Source organism: Lathyrus oleraceus, chromosome 4, assembly GCF_024323335.1.
Source record: "Lathyrus oleraceus cultivar Zhongwan6 chromosome 4, CAAS_Psat_ZW6_1.0, whole genome shotgun sequence".
NCBI classification, from domain to species: domain Eukaryota; kingdom Viridiplantae; phylum Streptophyta; class Magnoliopsida; order Fabales; family Fabaceae; genus Lathyrus; species Lathyrus oleraceus.
In genome coordinates this window covers 136,039,243-136,056,855 of record NC_066582.1, presented here as the reverse complement: position 1 = coordinate 136,056,855, position 17,613 = coordinate 136,039,243, and the positions used below count along the sequence as shown (strand labels likewise).

At 31.4% G+C, this 17,613-nt stretch overlaps 3 protein-coding genes across 3 annotated transcripts; 1 reads left to right on the top strand and 2 right to left on the bottom strand.

The window, feature by feature from the left end:
* Window positions 1–2,903: 2,903 nt before the first annotated feature.
* On the top strand, window positions 2,904–3,758 carry LOC127074085 (ethylene-responsive transcription factor ERF026). The gene has a single exon (XM_051015366.1). It carries the CDS (start codon window positions 3,042–3,044, stop codon window positions 3,540–3,542), a length of 501 nt encoding a protein of 166 aa, XP_050871323.1. The 5' UTR covers window positions 2,904–3,041; the 3' UTR covers window positions 3,543–3,758.
* A 5,238-nt stretch (window positions 3,759–8,996) lies between these two features.
* LOC127074084 (BAG family molecular chaperone regulator 2) lies at window positions 8,997–10,856 on the bottom strand. The gene is made up of 4 exons (XM_051015365.1): window positions 10,078–10,856; window positions 9,733–9,989; window positions 9,502–9,648; window positions 8,997–9,412 (listed from the first exon to the last, which is right to left on the bottom strand). Exons 1-4 carry the CDS (start codon window positions 10,286–10,288, stop codon window positions 9,257–9,259), a joined length of 771 nt encoding a protein of 256 aa, XP_050871322.1. The 5' UTR covers window positions 10,289–10,856; the 3' UTR covers window positions 8,997–9,256.
* Window positions 10,857–11,634: 778 nt separating this feature from the next.
* On the bottom strand, window positions 11,635–15,533 carry LOC127074083 (lysophospholipid acyltransferase 1). Its single transcript, XM_051015364.1, has 8 exons — window positions 14,907–15,533; window positions 14,760–14,815; window positions 14,452–14,672; window positions 13,191–13,602; window positions 12,925–13,010; window positions 12,351–12,414; window positions 12,163–12,272; window positions 11,635–12,018 (listed from the first exon to the last, which is right to left on the bottom strand). Exons 1-8 carry the CDS (start codon window positions 15,212–15,214, stop codon window positions 11,878–11,880), a joined length of 1,398 nt encoding a protein of 465 aa, XP_050871321.1. The 5' UTR covers window positions 15,215–15,533; the 3' UTR covers window positions 11,635–11,877.
* Between the last annotated feature and the right edge of the window lie 2,080 nt (window positions 15,534–17,613).

The following is a 17,613-nucleotide window of genomic DNA, read 5'->3' as shown; positions in this document are numbered from 1 at the left end:
TTTATTAATTTGTAAGTATATATGAATTTGTGTTTTCTATTATTTAATATTCAATTTTTTACCCATTTTAATTGTTCTATGAATTTATGTTTTTTATGAATTTGTAAGTAAAAAATGTATGTGAGTCATTTTGGGTTTGTGTAAACAATGTATTTTGGTACATATATAAAGTATTTTGATTGTGTTTTACAAAATTTGTGCATAGGTTTTGTTTAAAAAAATACCGATTAAAAAAATTATAAAAAATTTATATTTCAAAATAACAAGAGGTTTCCTTTCGGTTGGAACTCGCAAGAGGTAAATAATGACCTTTCACCTTAGGTATTTAAAGCAATCAAGATGAAAAGTTGTGTGCTTTTCAATTTTGAAAATACAAAATATGCTATTGATGGAGAAAAAACCCATGATCAATATCACTTTTTTCCTAAGTTGAAAGTTCAACCGAGAAAAAAAAAATGACACACTTTCCATAATACCTTTCGTTAACTCGCTCACCAAACCATGGTAAAGTTCCTTTTTTCAATCAGAGTAAAAACACTTATTCAAATATATATATATATATATATATATATATATATATATATATATATATATATATGACTTTTGTGTAATATAAATAGTTGAAAAAATAAATTTGGGCAAATTAAACAAGCACTACGAAAAAAAATGTAAATTTGTTAGGTGTTAATTACTTTGCAAACGTAAATAACACCTCGCAACGTCCATTTTCAACGAGTTCCAATCACTTCGCTAAAACGTTAGTCGCAACTTTTTTGCTGAATGAAAATCATCTTGCAAGTTTCTGAGTGAATATCACTTTGCAACTCACTTTTTAAAAAATGGTTCAAAACTCAGTGTGCAATATAGAACAGATGACATAGCAACAATGTACAATGCAACATTTACTTGAGTGTAATACACCTCGCAACTCATGCACTTTGCTGAGTGTATTTGAGTTGGCAACTTTGCGGAGTATATTTCATTTGCCAACATTCTTTATGTATTTAGAAAAACTATTTTATATTTATATTATAAAGAATATTACAATTTATATAATAGAATTTATATATAATATAATTAAATTTATATATAGTATAATAAATTTATAAGAATATAATATAATATAAATTTATATGTTAATATTATACAGAATATTACAATTTTTGTTTGCATGATTTATATGAACTACTCATGATTATTTGAACACTAACATACATATATATATTTTTACAAATATTAATATGTGTTGCAAACATTAATAAAACACTAACTAACAAATAATGAAAATAACTAACACTAATATTAATTAATAAATCAATTAAGTTATATCCATAAATATATAATATATATATATATATATATATATATAATATATATATATATATATATATATATATATATATATATATATATATATATATATATATATATATATATATGTACAACAAAATAATTTAATTTTAGATATTAATTATTATAAATTTAAAATTAACTAAACTTTTATTCTATTTACTAAAAAAAGTAAATAATAATAATTTTTTATTCTTTTTTATTAAAAAAGAAAAAATAAATTATCTTTTTATTTTGTTTCATACTATTTATTATAAAAATATAAAAAACTAATATACTTTATGTAAGAATATAATAAAATAATGAATAATTTTATTTTAATTTTTTATTCTATGTTAATTAATGTAAAAAATAAATTAAAAAACAAAAAAAGAATTATATTTTTTTACTATAAAAAATTAATTAAAAAACGATAAAAAAAACATATATACTAATTTTATTTTGTTTTAAATATAACTTTTCTATTCTATTTTATTAAAAAATGAAAAAATAATATTAATAATATATATATATATATATATATATATATATATATATATATATATATATATATATATATATATATATATATATATATATAAATGAAGTGAGTACCTTAACTTCGTGAGCTTCTATAAAAATGTTACATGAAACTTTTGTAAATATTAACAAAGAAGAAGAAGGATGAAAGGAAAAATATTGTGTATTTAGAGAGCTTACTAAAATGTTTGGTGAGAGAAAACTGAGAAATAAAGCATAATAAATAAATTGTCTCCTTTATGACTGTTTCGTGTGCTTGACTATTTGTGCATGTGACGTTCCTGAATGTTATTCAGTTCGCAATCAGTTTGAATATTGTTGCATGCATAGCATGTCGCAACTCATGTTATTGCCGAGTGTTTTTCATTCTACAACCTATGTGTTGTTGCTGAGTGTTTTTTACTTTGCAATCATTCTGACATTACTTTGTCAAAAACTGCATTGAAATGATTGGTGATAACGTTTAAATTTTGAATTTTGAAAACAATATTGCGAGATGAGTTATGAGGTGATATATTTACAAAAGAAAAAAATATTTTTATTGGATAAATAATTTGCGAAATAATTGATACTTAAAAACACTCATTTTTTGCCATGAATTTCACTCGGCTAAATTATCAAACTAATTTGAGTTTCTCTTTTAGTGAATTTTAGTGAAGGTGTTTAGATCTTTAGTTATATATATATATATATATAATTGACAAAGATCAAAATTGCCTCATGTAATTAAATTTTAAAAATATATATATTAAACTAATTATTAATGATGAAAGTGATATCAAAGAGTTACTAGCTGTGGCTATCATCTACATGAATCAAATACGTTAACCATCACAGAAATTGTACGTTTTCTTTGAATGAGTTGTCTGTTGGTCGTTGAAAATATATCATACCCGAAACAGTTCCCATTTGCAATTATACCCAACCGATCGCCACCATTTTGCTGTACAAACAAAAAAGCACCACTCAGTTGCTCCACGAACTTGCCACGGTTTCTCCTTTATTGCGCGCATTCTACTACTCAACCTCATGCATATATCTACTCCTACTATCTTCACTATCTTTATTCAAACCATTCTCCTCTTCTTAAATCATTCAATCATTTCCATCATTCTTATATTAATTAATACACTTGACCCTTTTCTCTACAAGTTTCATTATTTCAAACAACCATGTCTCCTTCTTCTTCCAAAAGACATCCAACTTACCACGGAATTCGAAGCCGTGGAGGAAAATGGGTGACTGAAATCCGCGAGCCTCGCAAAACCAACCGCATATGGCTGGGCACATTCCCCACCCCTGAGATGGCAGCCGCAGCGTATGACGTTGCGGCTTTGGCTCTCAAAGGTCGGGACGCAGTGCTAAACTTTCCTGACAGGTCTAGCATGTATCCAGTGCCGGCGTCCAATTCTTCCGATGACATACGCAATGCTGCCACTGCTGCAGCCGAACTCATGAACACTGAATTCAGCAATGGTGCTGGTTTTGAAGTTAATCCTTCGTATCAAACGGATCAGTTTCTTGATGAAGAAGCTATATTCTCCATGCCAAGTTTGATGGTAGCAATGGCGGAGGGAATGATGCTTTCACCTCCCAGAATAAACCCACCACCCTCTGATTACTCACATGATCAATATTACACTATGGGACAAAGTTTGTGGAACCATTTTTGATCTACCACACTCTCCCTCTCTATATATAATATACATATGGAATAGGAAAATGTATCTGGCGATAGCATGCATGGCAGTGGTCGTGACAAGCTACAGAGTGTGTGTGTGTTTCGATGCTTTCGGGATCAATTCGTTTAGGCTTGGTTGCATTTGTATCAGAATTTTGTTTCACGTTTTTATTATAGATATGAGTCATGAGTTTTTCTTTTCTTACTATATATAGGATGATTAATGATTTTCAAAGAGTAATAATAGCCGTCACAAAAGTGGATGACAAAAAGTAGAAGCTTGAGAAAAAAAGTTGAAACCATCAACACAAGGACAAAACCAATGGCGATGCAAAAGTTAGAAAAGGCATGTTTGGTTGCTTTGCGTGGAAGTTGAATGATAGTAATATATACTTTTTTATTTGCAAAGGCAAAGTAAAGTTATTAAAAATAATCACACCCGTCCCAATCTCAACATGTTCAAAGATTAACTACCCATAAACATATTACAACATCATAATAATGTACTAGTTAGTTCTTTCACTGCAGTTTTGTTTGGGAGTTTGAGGAGGAAAGGTGATGAGGATTTTGAAAAAAGAACTGAATGAAAATGTTAGAAAGATTTAAATTGGAAGAATTTTGAAAGGTTTATTTTTATTTAAAAACTAAAATTACATTTGCATATATTGACAGAAAATATAATATTTCATGAGAAATACCTGTGATGTTTATTAGAAACTAATAACTTACATTTTGGGAAGAGGTCATATTTTCTTTAAAAAAAACTATAAAAAATTATTCAAAAAATATGATTAGAAGGAAAAGGTAAAAATATATGTTGCATATGTTTTTATAAGATAAGCTAATGAGGCATGAGGGTCACAAATCAATGATATGGAAGGATATTATCATTAGGATACTTAAATTGACAAGATTCATAAAGGTCATCGTTGAAGTTGATTTAATTGAATATTTCTCAAATCTATTGGGGTCTATTGTGGTTTTCACGACTCTAGACTTAGTCAAAATACAATAAGATCGAATAATTAAGTTTTTATAGGTATAATCAGCGTTAATAACTCAATTAATCGAAGAGGCCAAAGATTTTAGAATCACGAGTTAAAAGAGCTACAAACACAAAGATAAAATCAATGAGAGACGCCGAAATGAGGAAGGAAACAAGAAAAATATGGGGATCCACCTATCCTAAAAAGAGGGAACATTCCATAATATTTATATAAATAACTTAATAATGCAACATTTTCTAGAGTACATGATTCTAGAACCATTATATAAATCTGACTCTACAAATACCATGCTATATAAATTATTTGCAACATTCAATCAAGAAATGAAATTATTTTACTCTATTCTTTTTTTACTTTTTTCAATTTTTTGCATTTCTTAGGTTAATATTTCAACTCCTTATATTGATACTTAACTATTGTAAAAGCATTATAGCCCATAAATTACATTAAGGATCTTTGGAGTAGTTAAGTGATAACTCATTATTTGTGAGATATTTAAGTTCCTTAAACTTGAACTTTATGGTACACTTAAACATTATTAATTTTATTTAATTAATGTTTGTTTGACTTTAGTTTAACTAGTATATAGGACATTAGGTGCTCTCTTTGGTTGTTTTCATGTGTTTTGTGAATGCCGAAGATCGTCAAGCCGAAGATCCAAAGTGTGGAACAACTCTATAATGAAGAAGGATATAAAAGGATTAGCGTTGCGAATTGAAAAGGGGTTCATACATTGAAAACAATTAAATAAAAATATTGCACCAAGAAGGAAAGAATGTTGAACCTAATTCTGACGCACCTCTCGCACGATCATTTCAGAATAATATCACTCATTTAAGCATGACATAATTCGTCTCTTGCTAGTTGAAGACCGCAAGAACTAGAAGTGTCACTCCGTGAAGCGTGAGATCTTATTTTGATGTATTTTTTCTACTCCGTGAACTAAAACTATTTATGTAAAGCAATGTGCAGTTTAATTAAAGTACCTTTTCATTTGTTTTAATAATACATGTTTATTTATTTGGATAATCATCTTAGGAATAGAAAAAAAATTATTAATGTTGAGAAATCCTTTGATTAATAAAAATCATGACAAATGTGGATAAAAAAAGTATATAAAATTATTTGCGATCTACTTTAGGGATAAAGAACTAAAACCATAGGGAAATCAGAACTCGACAAAGACATGCATTGATGCTATTGTGAGACTCAGGGATTTGTTCCATAACTCTTTGTTGCATTTATTCTGTCGTTGTACCATAGCTTTTAATGCTTTTTATGTGAGATACTCTTTCAATCTGATTTTGGGCACATAGGGAATACTGATCATTAATCTATGTGTTATTCCTAGGGTAATTTTTGTACTTACGTTGGTTGAATAGGAATAGGAGACCATGAGTAGTGTCATAGAGAATTAATGTTCTATACATCGTCCAACCCTGTTTACGCTGGCGGAATAGGGATAAAAATCTTCAAGTAACGGTTAGTGAGTTATTTCGTGAGGGAACGATTATAACAGTTTTGTTAATTCTTCATGGCATTATAGTGATAAGACCATTCATACAAGGCATCAAACATCAAAAATAGAGGAATATGGGATTCTATAACACAACCTGACCGCTTTCGTGATATTATTTACTCGTTTATTTACTTTTCGCACTGAAACTAGAAAATCTCCTTTTTTACTAGTTTTTTACACATTACATACATTTTGTCTTGCTTGGAGAAAGTCCTTGTGGATTCGATCTTTTTATTACTTCGACATTATCGGTACACTTGCCAAGAAGTCATCAATAAGCAATCTCCTTAGAGACTCAATGTCGAGAATAAGTCTTGAAGAATCAACCTCTGAAAGAATCTTTGAAGATTCTTCATCCAATGAAGATGAACATATTTTCTTAAGAGCTTATGAAGAAGAAGGTTTTGAGGTAACAAGTCTTTTAGACAAGAAATTGTTTAAATTAAATGTTAAGTTAATCAAAGAACATGACAAGATTGAAAATAGTAAGTTAGATCTTAAAGATTTTATTAATTCTAAGATGCATGTTTTACATGTTGCTAATATGATTTAAAACTCACTAGGGATATTTATGGATGACTTTTTTTGTTTTCGGTAATACTTTTTATTCTTGTTTGAAATTTTTGAATGTTGTATTGAAAAGATGCATCGAGACAACTAATTTCAAATTAGGAAAATTTTCATTTTATGATAACCGAAGGATTGTCTTGGGGCATAAAATTTCTTTAAAATGCATTAATATGGAAGTTTCTAACATTTTGAACATGTACATAGGTCTCACGTTGATCATCTTGGATATTTTCCGCATCCCAAACACATTGTTGAGGGAGATGCAACCCTTGACTTGGACCTGCTTACCCAAGAGGCCAAGTAGGAATTCTCTAAATGTTTGCATATCGTTTGGATCCAATTGCAGCCTCTCGAAAGCGTCCAAATGCCAAATATTGGTCGAGCTTCTAGGGTTTACCAGGACACAGTTTACGTCCCAATATGACGTATGTATGTTAATGACCCTAGGGTCATCTTCATGGGACATAACTCCTACTACATCTTTCTGGGAGAAGGTGTTTTCGAGATCGAGGTTGGTTTTAGTTTTCGAGGTGAATCCACCATATGCATCACTTGGAAGAGGTATCTTCTTCAAAAGGAGCTGGATTCTCCTCCCTCGGAGAATCCTTTGACGATGGTGTTAAGTGTGTGGTGAACTATATTATCATCTCTTTTTTCTTTTGAATCTTTATTCTTTTTAGGCTGAGGTCTTCTAGGCTGGTCACATCTTAAAGGAAGAGACCTACCTCATCATTATTAATAGATTTCCTTGATAAATTTTCTCATATTTTCTCCTTGTTGTTGAGACCCTTCGATATTTTCTCGCTGAGAATTGATGAACCAACTTCCTCAAGAGGTATTGGTAGTTGTTTATCGAAAACCTAGGTAGGTTTATATACCACCTTAATGTTGCCTCCTTGAACGTACTAAACAGGATCATACAATTTAGGGAGTCAGTGGCACATATTATCGCCATCTGAGTGTTAATAACAATTATGTGCTTTAGTGGGTTGCTTTTCCCATCAAAGGTTACCAGCGATGACAACTTAAAGTTCTCTGGTGTGCATGATACCCATCTTTCATAAAAGAGAGGCTAGGGATCTAAGATCTCCACACCTTATGGTGGGTCTTCCTCGTGTCGTTATTACTAGAAATGCAAAATATTTTCTTGCAGCACTTCGTTGTTGTGACATAAATCTTCCATAGTAGTATGTATCTCCGCTATGGCTCCTTGGTCGCCATATCGCACCATTGTGGAACAGTGATTAGGGAAACGAGTGTTTCAAATGAGAGTGTGGTCAGAGTTAGTTTTATTGGACCATATGGTAGACACCAACGATATTTGAAATGAATACAATAAGGGGCATCCTGCTTGGGATGAGATGTGCAAGATGGCTTCGCTCAAATATTTAAAAGATAATGCATTACCCAACTGTCTAACTAGGGTATTTATAGTCTTGGTTACTTGGCCCAGAGGTTACTGACAAGATTGGTTATAGTGCCTACAAATTTGGTCATTCGCCTCCTAGTTTTGACCTGGTAAGTAAGGTGAATGGAGTGAGTCATCCTATATGATAAGGAGTGTAGTTTACCTATGAGACTTGAGATGACTTCAATTACTCCTATAACACATGGCTCGTCACGTTCTTCCAAGAGTCACACTGAGGAGTATTAGATAGGGTCAAATCACGTGCTTGCCAGTTGACCCGCCCTTCTGCATCCAAGTTTGTTTCGTGTTATTGATAGACTACATGCCACTTGACCCTATCCTTTTGCATCCAAGTTTGTTTCGTGTTATTGACTGAATACAAAATTAGTCGGTCGGACTCTGAGAAACTCAACCAAAGTTATTCTAGTCCAATCACAATCTATTGGACCACCTACATGAGTTGGCAGCTCAAGTGAAAGAAGATTTTTCAAGTAAGAAATTCAAAATTTGATTCTTTATGCATGTGAATAAAGCTAGTTCTATTAGAAGAGGTTTCATTGAGTCAGCATCTCAAATGATACTATTTTTAAAATATTAAAAAAATAAAGTACTTAATTTCGAAAACATTTAACATCCCAAAGGACACAACTGTCTAACAATAATATATCCTAACATTAAATAGTGAATATCACTATCAGTATATCTCATTTTCATCAGTTTGGCTTTTGGCAGAAGTGGGGAGAAAACAACAGAACTAGTTAAAGTGAGCAAACAGGTGACAAACGAGTTTGTGTCTAGCAAAAAAAACACCCAAACTTCAAATTTATTTGAATCAAGATTCAAATTTCGACTCAAAAAATATATTCAATATTTAACCCGACTCAAAAAAAAAATTCAATATTTGACCCGACTCGACTCGACTCAACTCAAATAGAAAGAAAGTATTCAAATTCGTAATACCTAACTCATACGACAAATATTGTTACATCGGATATCATGCTCGGATTCAAATGAAAAAGACAAGAAATAGTCGAAACTAACATCACATATCATTTATCTCAAAATTAATACTACCCTCTGCCATACACATCTAAATTGATTATTGCATGGTCCCTACTCAAAACCCAAATTCTCAAAGCAAAAAAATCACACCGACAGAAAACAAAACCACTTACACATATAGAACACGGTTTAATCCATTCTTAATCAAATGTTTCCCATTTTGTTGTTACTACAACTGAATCACAATGTTTCAAAGGTTGTTTCTGTTTCTTGCCACAATCCACATTGTCACCTTCCTTTGTCTTTGCAATCTTTAGCATATCAAGAGTCTCAATGTGCTTCTGAACTCTCTTAACCTTCACATTAATTTTATTTTTTTCATAACATAAATAATATCAATAAATTAATAAAAATTGCAGTTATGAAAATTAAGAGTAGTAGTTACCTGTTCTTTTCTCTGCAATTTCAGCTCACCTTCACCATAAATTTCATCCAATGTAATTAATATTCTCATCAAATTTTCTGTTAAAGTCTCTACATCCATCTCTTCTATAACTCCACCTATAGAAGCAATTTCCTCCAAATCTGAAACCTACCCAATTTCATTGAATTACTAAAGTCATCATTTTTACAATGATGCAATAAAATAAATAAATGTAACAAATAAAAAATTTACCTTTTTGGCTAAATTTTCAACCTCCAAGTTAATTTTAATTAAGGATTTTGAAGTTTTTTCCTTGTTTGCAATTTTTAATTTCTCTAATACTCTTCTTTCTCTACTCTCAATGTCCTCAATTAAAACCAACTTTGATCCATCTTTGACTCTTTCAACATCAAGATATGACTTTGAATCTATCACTTTTTTCTTGAAAATCAACTTCTGATCCTCAACATGCAATCCTGTATATTCTGTCAACGTTTTCTTCAATTGCCCTGCACCACATAAAAAAACCATAATAATCCAATAACAATAATAACAATCAATCAAGTTATATATACTAATCAATTAAAAATGAAGTACCAAAACTTGCATGAGAACTGATATGAATTTGGTGAGAGGAAGAACCATATTTCACTTTGACATTGATGATAGATGAAGAGCTTTTATTCGCATCCGAATTTCGCTTCTGTACCAACATTCCTCCCGGTCTTAATTCCCATTCAGCTACATTTGGATTGCTATGACCACTCATATCACTTTTTTTGTCTCTTGAAAACATGTTGATCATCATTTACCTTGTTGTAACCTTGATTGCATTACAAGTTTTGTTTCGGAGACGTGATTGGTTCCTTCAAAAGGAGGAAAACCAGGGAAGAAGAAAGAACAAGCTTATTCTTTCTTGAGAAAGTTTAATGGAAAGAGCAAAGGAGTAAAATTAGTATAATTTAGAAGTTGGCGAAAACCAGCTGTCGGTGAAAATGAAAAAACATAAGGGTGAAAAATAGAAGTATACTAATAGAATATGAAAAAGAGAAAAGGGAGAATAGGAAGGGACGGTGTACAAGAGTCAGAAGATGAAGAGAAGAAAGAAAAAAGGTAAGAGTCAGAAGATGAAGAGAAGAAAGAAAAAGGTAGTAAAATCATATGAGGGAGGTTTTGTTTTCACTTGGATTGCTAGAAAGTCTCTGTCAAATTTATTGTGTCCTATTGTTTTCAAAATTATTAAGAGGATGAAGAAGTTAATGTCAAGAGAAAGTACTCTTAATTGTGCTATTTTGTTTTTCTGTTATTTTTAGTATGTGTTCTAGAACTGCAAAAATATCAATGAAAATATTAAAGAGATTAAGTTAAACAGTTTTTATGACATAAGTAACATATAGGGAAAGAAGACAAATAAAAGTGTGGCTAAGAGATAAGTTTCAGCAAAAAAAAAAAAAAAAAAACTGCATCAAAACCTAGAACTAGCATGTAGTTGTCAAATTCATGTGTCATAAGTTTTGTTGTTTTATTGAAGTCTTATCGACTTAAAAGATTTTTGTGTGTTATCCGACTCCAAGGATTAATCTGAGAAAGTAGCAGGTCCACACCAAGAAAAGAAAGATTATATTCCTTGCTTGTCTTGTTGCAAGGGCAATGTCTCTTTTGGGTTCCAAGTATTTTTACTATGCAACAAGAATCTTCAATTAGTGTCTTGTCAAATGATAAACAAGACAACAACAAAAGTGAAAAGAGGTGTTTATTAGTAGTGAGATTGCATTTCCAAGCCTGTTATGATTCGACCAGTTTTGTATATTTTGAAACTTACCAATAGGTACAAACAAAGTTAAATGTAAAATCAAAGAGAGGCTTTGGAACTTGGAAGAGACAGTACATAGGAGTACACTGTTTTGTCGGTTAATTTTATATTGGAACTTCAGAGTTTAGTTTTATTAGAATCATAAAAATATGTCCAGCACTGTTTCGGTTCAGTTTTTGGCATCATCAACATCTTAAGAATAATAAATTTTGTTTGAAGTTATATGAAATTATGAATAATGAGTCTTTGCCTATGGCTGGAATTTGAAAACTAAACTTGTTTGCAATAATTGTTATGAATTTGAATAGAGATAACAGATCAGAGATCACAGAGATTCACCATGTTCGCAACATTTCTTTCATAATTACTTTTATCAACCTTTCAACACGATGTTTCTAACAACAAAAATACAATTTAATGCTAATGTCAAAAATATAAAACGGTCAAGCATTTTCAAGACTAATGGAGCTGTAACAATACATTGAAAACCAGAGCTGAACCCGTGGAAACTGAAGATCCAGCATCTCTCCCACAATCCTAATTTGATTTCAAAAACGCCGAAGAGAATAAGTGTGCTGTTTACCTCACTCTTCTTTTCGAGGTTTCGATCTGGCGGGCTTTCCAGGTTTGATTACTTTACTGAGAAGGATGATAACAACCGGAAGAACGGTTCCGATAAAATACACACTTCCGTATGAGGCAAGAGTTTCATGCAGACTTAATACCTATTCAAACACAGAACAAAACAGATAGAAAACTTGTAAACAAATCTCTGAATTCTTGTAAATATGAGCATTCAAATTGAACATATGAATATTACTGTGTTTGTGTTTGGCAGGTAGAGAGAGAGAAAGAGAGAGGGAACAAACCATGAAACCAACGCATGAATAACTTAGAACCAAAATCGTGAAAGCAAAATTACTGAACACCAAGACATTCTTAATTGTTGGAGGCGCGGCTTGCTGCCATCTATAAATGACTGTTCGAAAAGAAAACCGCAACGCAAGTTAATTAACTGAAGAAAGAACTGCAAATAAGCATAAGTAAATATTTATACCTCTGGAACCGGCAATCATCAATGCTGACTGAACAAAGAATATAATGTATCCAGGATACAGCCCCTGAAATAATAACGTCAAAATGTTAATTGCGGATAGCAGAAAATCGCAGATTGTTAAAATCCCGTTATGCAATAATGCTAGTGTCACTATAGTGGCTATTTGTCAACATTATATACTAAGTAGCATATCACGGAAAAATAGTGGTCTGAATTCTGCAACACTATAGCGTCTATTTAACATCGGTGTAAAGCATGGATTCAATTTAACTGTACAAAATAGCAGCACGGAAAACTGTTTCATGGCAAACTTTCTTCATCAGCTTACTAAATTTTGATAACATTTTTTGTTGAAAAACATGCAGTGGAAGAAGTTAACAGATATGTACATTTTAGTCTTAACTCTTATCACAAGAGTGATGATTGAATTTGTCTCATTTAGTTATTCTTAAGAAACTACATAAGCATTTTTGCAAAGATAGCAAGTAAGCTTAAAGCAATAACAATGCATAAACCAAAGACAATAGCAATAGAAAGAAGGGACCAACTTAAAATGCATATAAATTTTACTTACGTGCCAAATAGCACTAACGGTCTGTGTGGCAAGTAATTGAAGAAAACCCGGCTTCTTCCCACTCTGGATAAGCCTTTCATAAACATCTGCCATAACATAAACAATAGCATCATTGTTACTTAAGACGGAAGATTATTTTAATTAGATTCAACAGATCCTAGACATGCAAATAGCTAAGGAACCGAACAGGTATAAACTTCAAAATATAAAGTTGAAAGATATTTGTTAGCTAAATAAACCCTTGCAAGGAAAGAATCGAAACTCACAATGGCGAAGCCAGGTGCTGACTTGAATATTCCACACAGCTGGAATTACAACTGCACTCTTTGCAAGCTCAACACCTAAAATATCAACATTTTTAGCTCTGTCCCAGCGCGGCTTTGGTGGAGAGGAATCAGTCCAGCCACTGAAACCAAGGCCGGAAATGATAATAGAAGCTTCTGAAATCGACCAAATGAAATAATATTTCCAGCGTGCTGTTTGGCCAGACATATACTGGTAACCCAACTTTTTCCAGAAACCCCATTCATGATATGAAGGATCGGTAAACTTAGACAGAGGAAAGTAAGGCACAAGGTTTAGGTACAATCCCATGCAAAAACCAGCTTGAAGCAGAGCTCGAATTGTCGCCCCATAAGGTGATGGTGGTTTTGGTCCTTTTGCTTCAAATTTCCAAATCTAAAAATAACAGCAAAAAATAAAAATAATAAAAAAATTGTGTTTTCTTTCTGAATGGAAAAATATATATAATATAATAGATAAGAATACATGGGAATGAAGAAGTGCTCAACAAGTCTAAAAGGTAAAGAAAAAACGAGAAAAAACAAAGAGCAACAAAAGCCAAATATAGACAAGAGAACAACCAGAAACTAGAAGATGGATAAAAACAACTGAAAAAACATTGCCACCAAAAGAAAAACAACGGGGAGCAAAAGAAACAGGAAAAAAAAACACCAAATACCCCACAACAAAAGCGCAAACCCAATTTTGGGAAATCAATTTCTCAAAACAGTCAATGGTTCATGCATAAGGGCCCGTCAGCCAGGCAACACACCAAGGGAAGTCTTACAAGATATCATCTCCAAGATCAAAGAATAACTCTATCCACCAACTTCTCTATCAGTATTGTTAAATAGCAGCTATAGAGAAAAAATGGTGTGACAACACATAGGAATCTAAACAAATCTCTATTGTTACTAGATACGTTTTTCAGTACAAAATATTGTCAAAAGCAGCTATAACACTATAGCACCATTGCATAGAAAACTTTAAACAAGACATGTTTTCCGCTATCAGCAATCAATAACCCTTATACAAACCCATGTCGAAAATTGAACTGGAGATTAATTCTGAGTATATGTTTGTTTCCAAGTTTGAAACACACTAAAAGTGCATTTTACCTGCAGCTAGTATATTACTAGCTTCTCATTTTCACCTTAAAACAGCTTAAAACAGTCTCTAAACACACGGCTACACCATTGCAACGCGAAATCAATAAACAAACTAGATTAACATTAACATACATACCCCTTTTCCTTCAGTCCAATCAAGATAATCCTTCATTTCAAAAACAGGACCAGCAAAGTGACTTCCACAACATAGACAGAAACCAATATACTCAACAACAGAAGGCAATTCGATCAAACGGTTTTTCTTCTGAGCATCACGCAAACCTTCTTCTTTCAACATTCCATCATTATAATTAATGGAACATGAAATAACCTTCAGTGTCAAAACCATTAAAGCCCCTAACACCAATTCAACAAAACACACCCTAATCAATAATCAACCAACAAAAACAAATTAAAAAACAGAATTAAACAATCAGTGCTTACCAGTGGCATCGATGCCACCTTCCTTCCATGCATCACCACTCATGTAATACACATGGCTACAAAAAAAAAATAGAACCGTCACAAAAATAACATAACAATTGAATTGATAATATGAGATTGAAAGAGAAAGGCACCAATTGTGTTTACCAGCCAATGAGGTAACCGAATCCGAAAAAGAAAGTGATGATACCACATCGAGGACGATAAACAACCATGGAAGCGTAACCGAGAAACATAGGGACAAGAAAATGGAGATTGGAAGAGAATCCAAAAGAGAGATAAGATAGAAAAACACCAACGGCGGCGGAGTAGAAGTGTTTTGGTAAACGACCGGGAACGAAGCGCCAGAAGAAGCTAAAGGGAATGGTGGCGACGAAGCAGAGGAGAAAACGGAGAACGGCGACGGAAACACCAATGGAATCGGCCATGGAATCTAGTTGAAGCTCCATGGCCATGTTGAGATTGGAATTGGAATGAATCGTTGTGTTGTGTTGTGTGGTGTGGTTTGAGATTTTGAGTTATACCTACGTGTTTCAAAGCCTCTTAAATGTTCAAGATTCAAGGATGGTTGCTTATGAAATGACGTAAATACCCTTATCTGTAACCACACACCTTCTTTCAACCTTTGGGTTTGTTTATATTTCTCTATCATATGGGCAACTCCCTTAACAGACTGATACTCCAATCACATGATCACATCCTTTGTGTTCTTCGGAAACTCCGTCAAACTTGGTTTTTCTGTTCTTTTTTTCTAAAAACTTTAAAAAAAATTCTTTAAATTTTTTTTATGTTAAAAGGTTTGAATGCGAAACAAATTAAATTTTAAATTTTTTATCAAAAAGTTGAATGAAATTCAAACCATAGTTTTTTTTTTTTGGTATTGAAATTCAAATCATAGTTAAGTCTAACTGAACATTCTTATCCACTAAAGCATTTAAATTCCTTTTGATTTGATAATCATGATAAGATCAAGACAAATCAAATAAATAGTTAATAGGATAAAATTAAGATGAGATACATATGTGATAAATTTTTATTTTATTATGTGTTTGATGTTTATTTGACTAAAAAATAATATTTGAATAGTCTTCTATTATATAATTTAAATAAACTAATAATGACTATATATATTGTATTATATTTAAATGGTAGAATTAGACTTATTTTGGAAACAACTTTTAAATTAAATTTTACTTTAAAGTGGTGTTTTAGGTGGTTATGAACAAGTGTGCTAACTTAATTAGGATATTTCTTTTTATCTTTGGCATTTTCTTTATATAAAAATAATAATAAATTTAAATTATTATTGTTTTACATATCAACACAAAATTATTATTTTATTTATAAAAATATTTGTATTTTTTAGCCTCAAGGTTCAACTACACAAAATAAATGAGGAACTAAGCCAAAACCACTCAAAAAGCAAAACAAAAATTTAAGAATAAATAAATAAACAAAGCTAACATATTCTCTAGAAATCACTCCTAATTTTTACAAGTAAATAGTTGAAGATTTGGAGGGAGTAAAATGTGAAACTTAATAAAACATGAAAATATAACTCATAATTAAATAAACATTGGAGTAAGATTTAATCCAAATCCTAGTCTAATTATATTGCATAGCAATCTTAATAAATCTTACCACACTAGAGAAATATTGTTCCTAAAAATTGCCCCACAAGTAGTTGAATTGTGGTGCAAGAAAATCCCATCATAATTGGCTTTGATCCATGAGTTTCAAAGAGACTTTCAAAGCACCTTTGAAATTCTAAGGGCCTTAGAAGGATGGAAAGAGACGTCAAAAAGATTTAAGAATTTTTAAGTCATATATATTGTTCTTAGATATTAACTTTAAATTACAACTAGCAATCTTGATTTATACCATAATGAAAGAGTGAGAAGATGAAAAACGAGGATAAGTCTAGATTTTCTTTTCCCTCAATTAATTTACTTATGATTTCTTTAAGGTCTTTCACTTTCTTTTTCACCGAGACACGAGTCTCACGTTTACTTTCTTGATTTTTAAGATTAGTCATTTCATATATCTTAATGTTTCATTATTATTTTCTAAAAACTCAATGTTAGTAGTCTTTAAGATCTACGTTGCACTTTAAAATTTTATCATGTTCCTCGATTAACTTAGTATTTAATTTAAAGAATTACGTGTATGAAAGAGTTGTTACCTCACAGTTATCTTCTTCGTGAGAGATTTTAAGCAAACTTGTTCAAATCCTTCGCTGGAAGAAGATTCTTCGAGGTTTTTCCTCGATGTTGAATCTTGGGATATACTGCTCGTGAGACTTTTGTATCATTTATTCTTTAGAAGATTCTACTGGATAAAATTTGTTCTTCTTCATATTCTCTTCTTGATGAAGTTTCTATACTAGGTGTTGAATCTTCCGATGATTGTTTAATCACCGAGATTTTTCTTTCAAAGAAAATTAATAAAGTTAATCTTTCTTATTATTATTCAAAAGAGTTCTTTGCTGATTTTGCTAGAGATTCTTATAGGTTTAAGCTTACCCCCTTCATCTTTTAATAGTTGAATCAACTCATTTAATTTCTAAATGATTTCTTCCTTGGATTTTTCCTAAAAATCGTAAACATTCTCATCTCTCGATTCATGGATTAGATCAAGTTTGTGATTCCTTATTTGTTCTTAGATAATTATTAGCGAAAAAAGTTTTAACATGACTTCCAAGATTTTTAAAGGTTGAAAAATATTTTTGAAAAAAACATTTACATTCATCTTATTTGTCTCGTGTGTTCATTCTCTCTTATTTGATACTTCATACATCATTTTAAGAGTGTCCCACATTTTTTTGGAAAAATTATAATTAAAGACATAGAGAAAT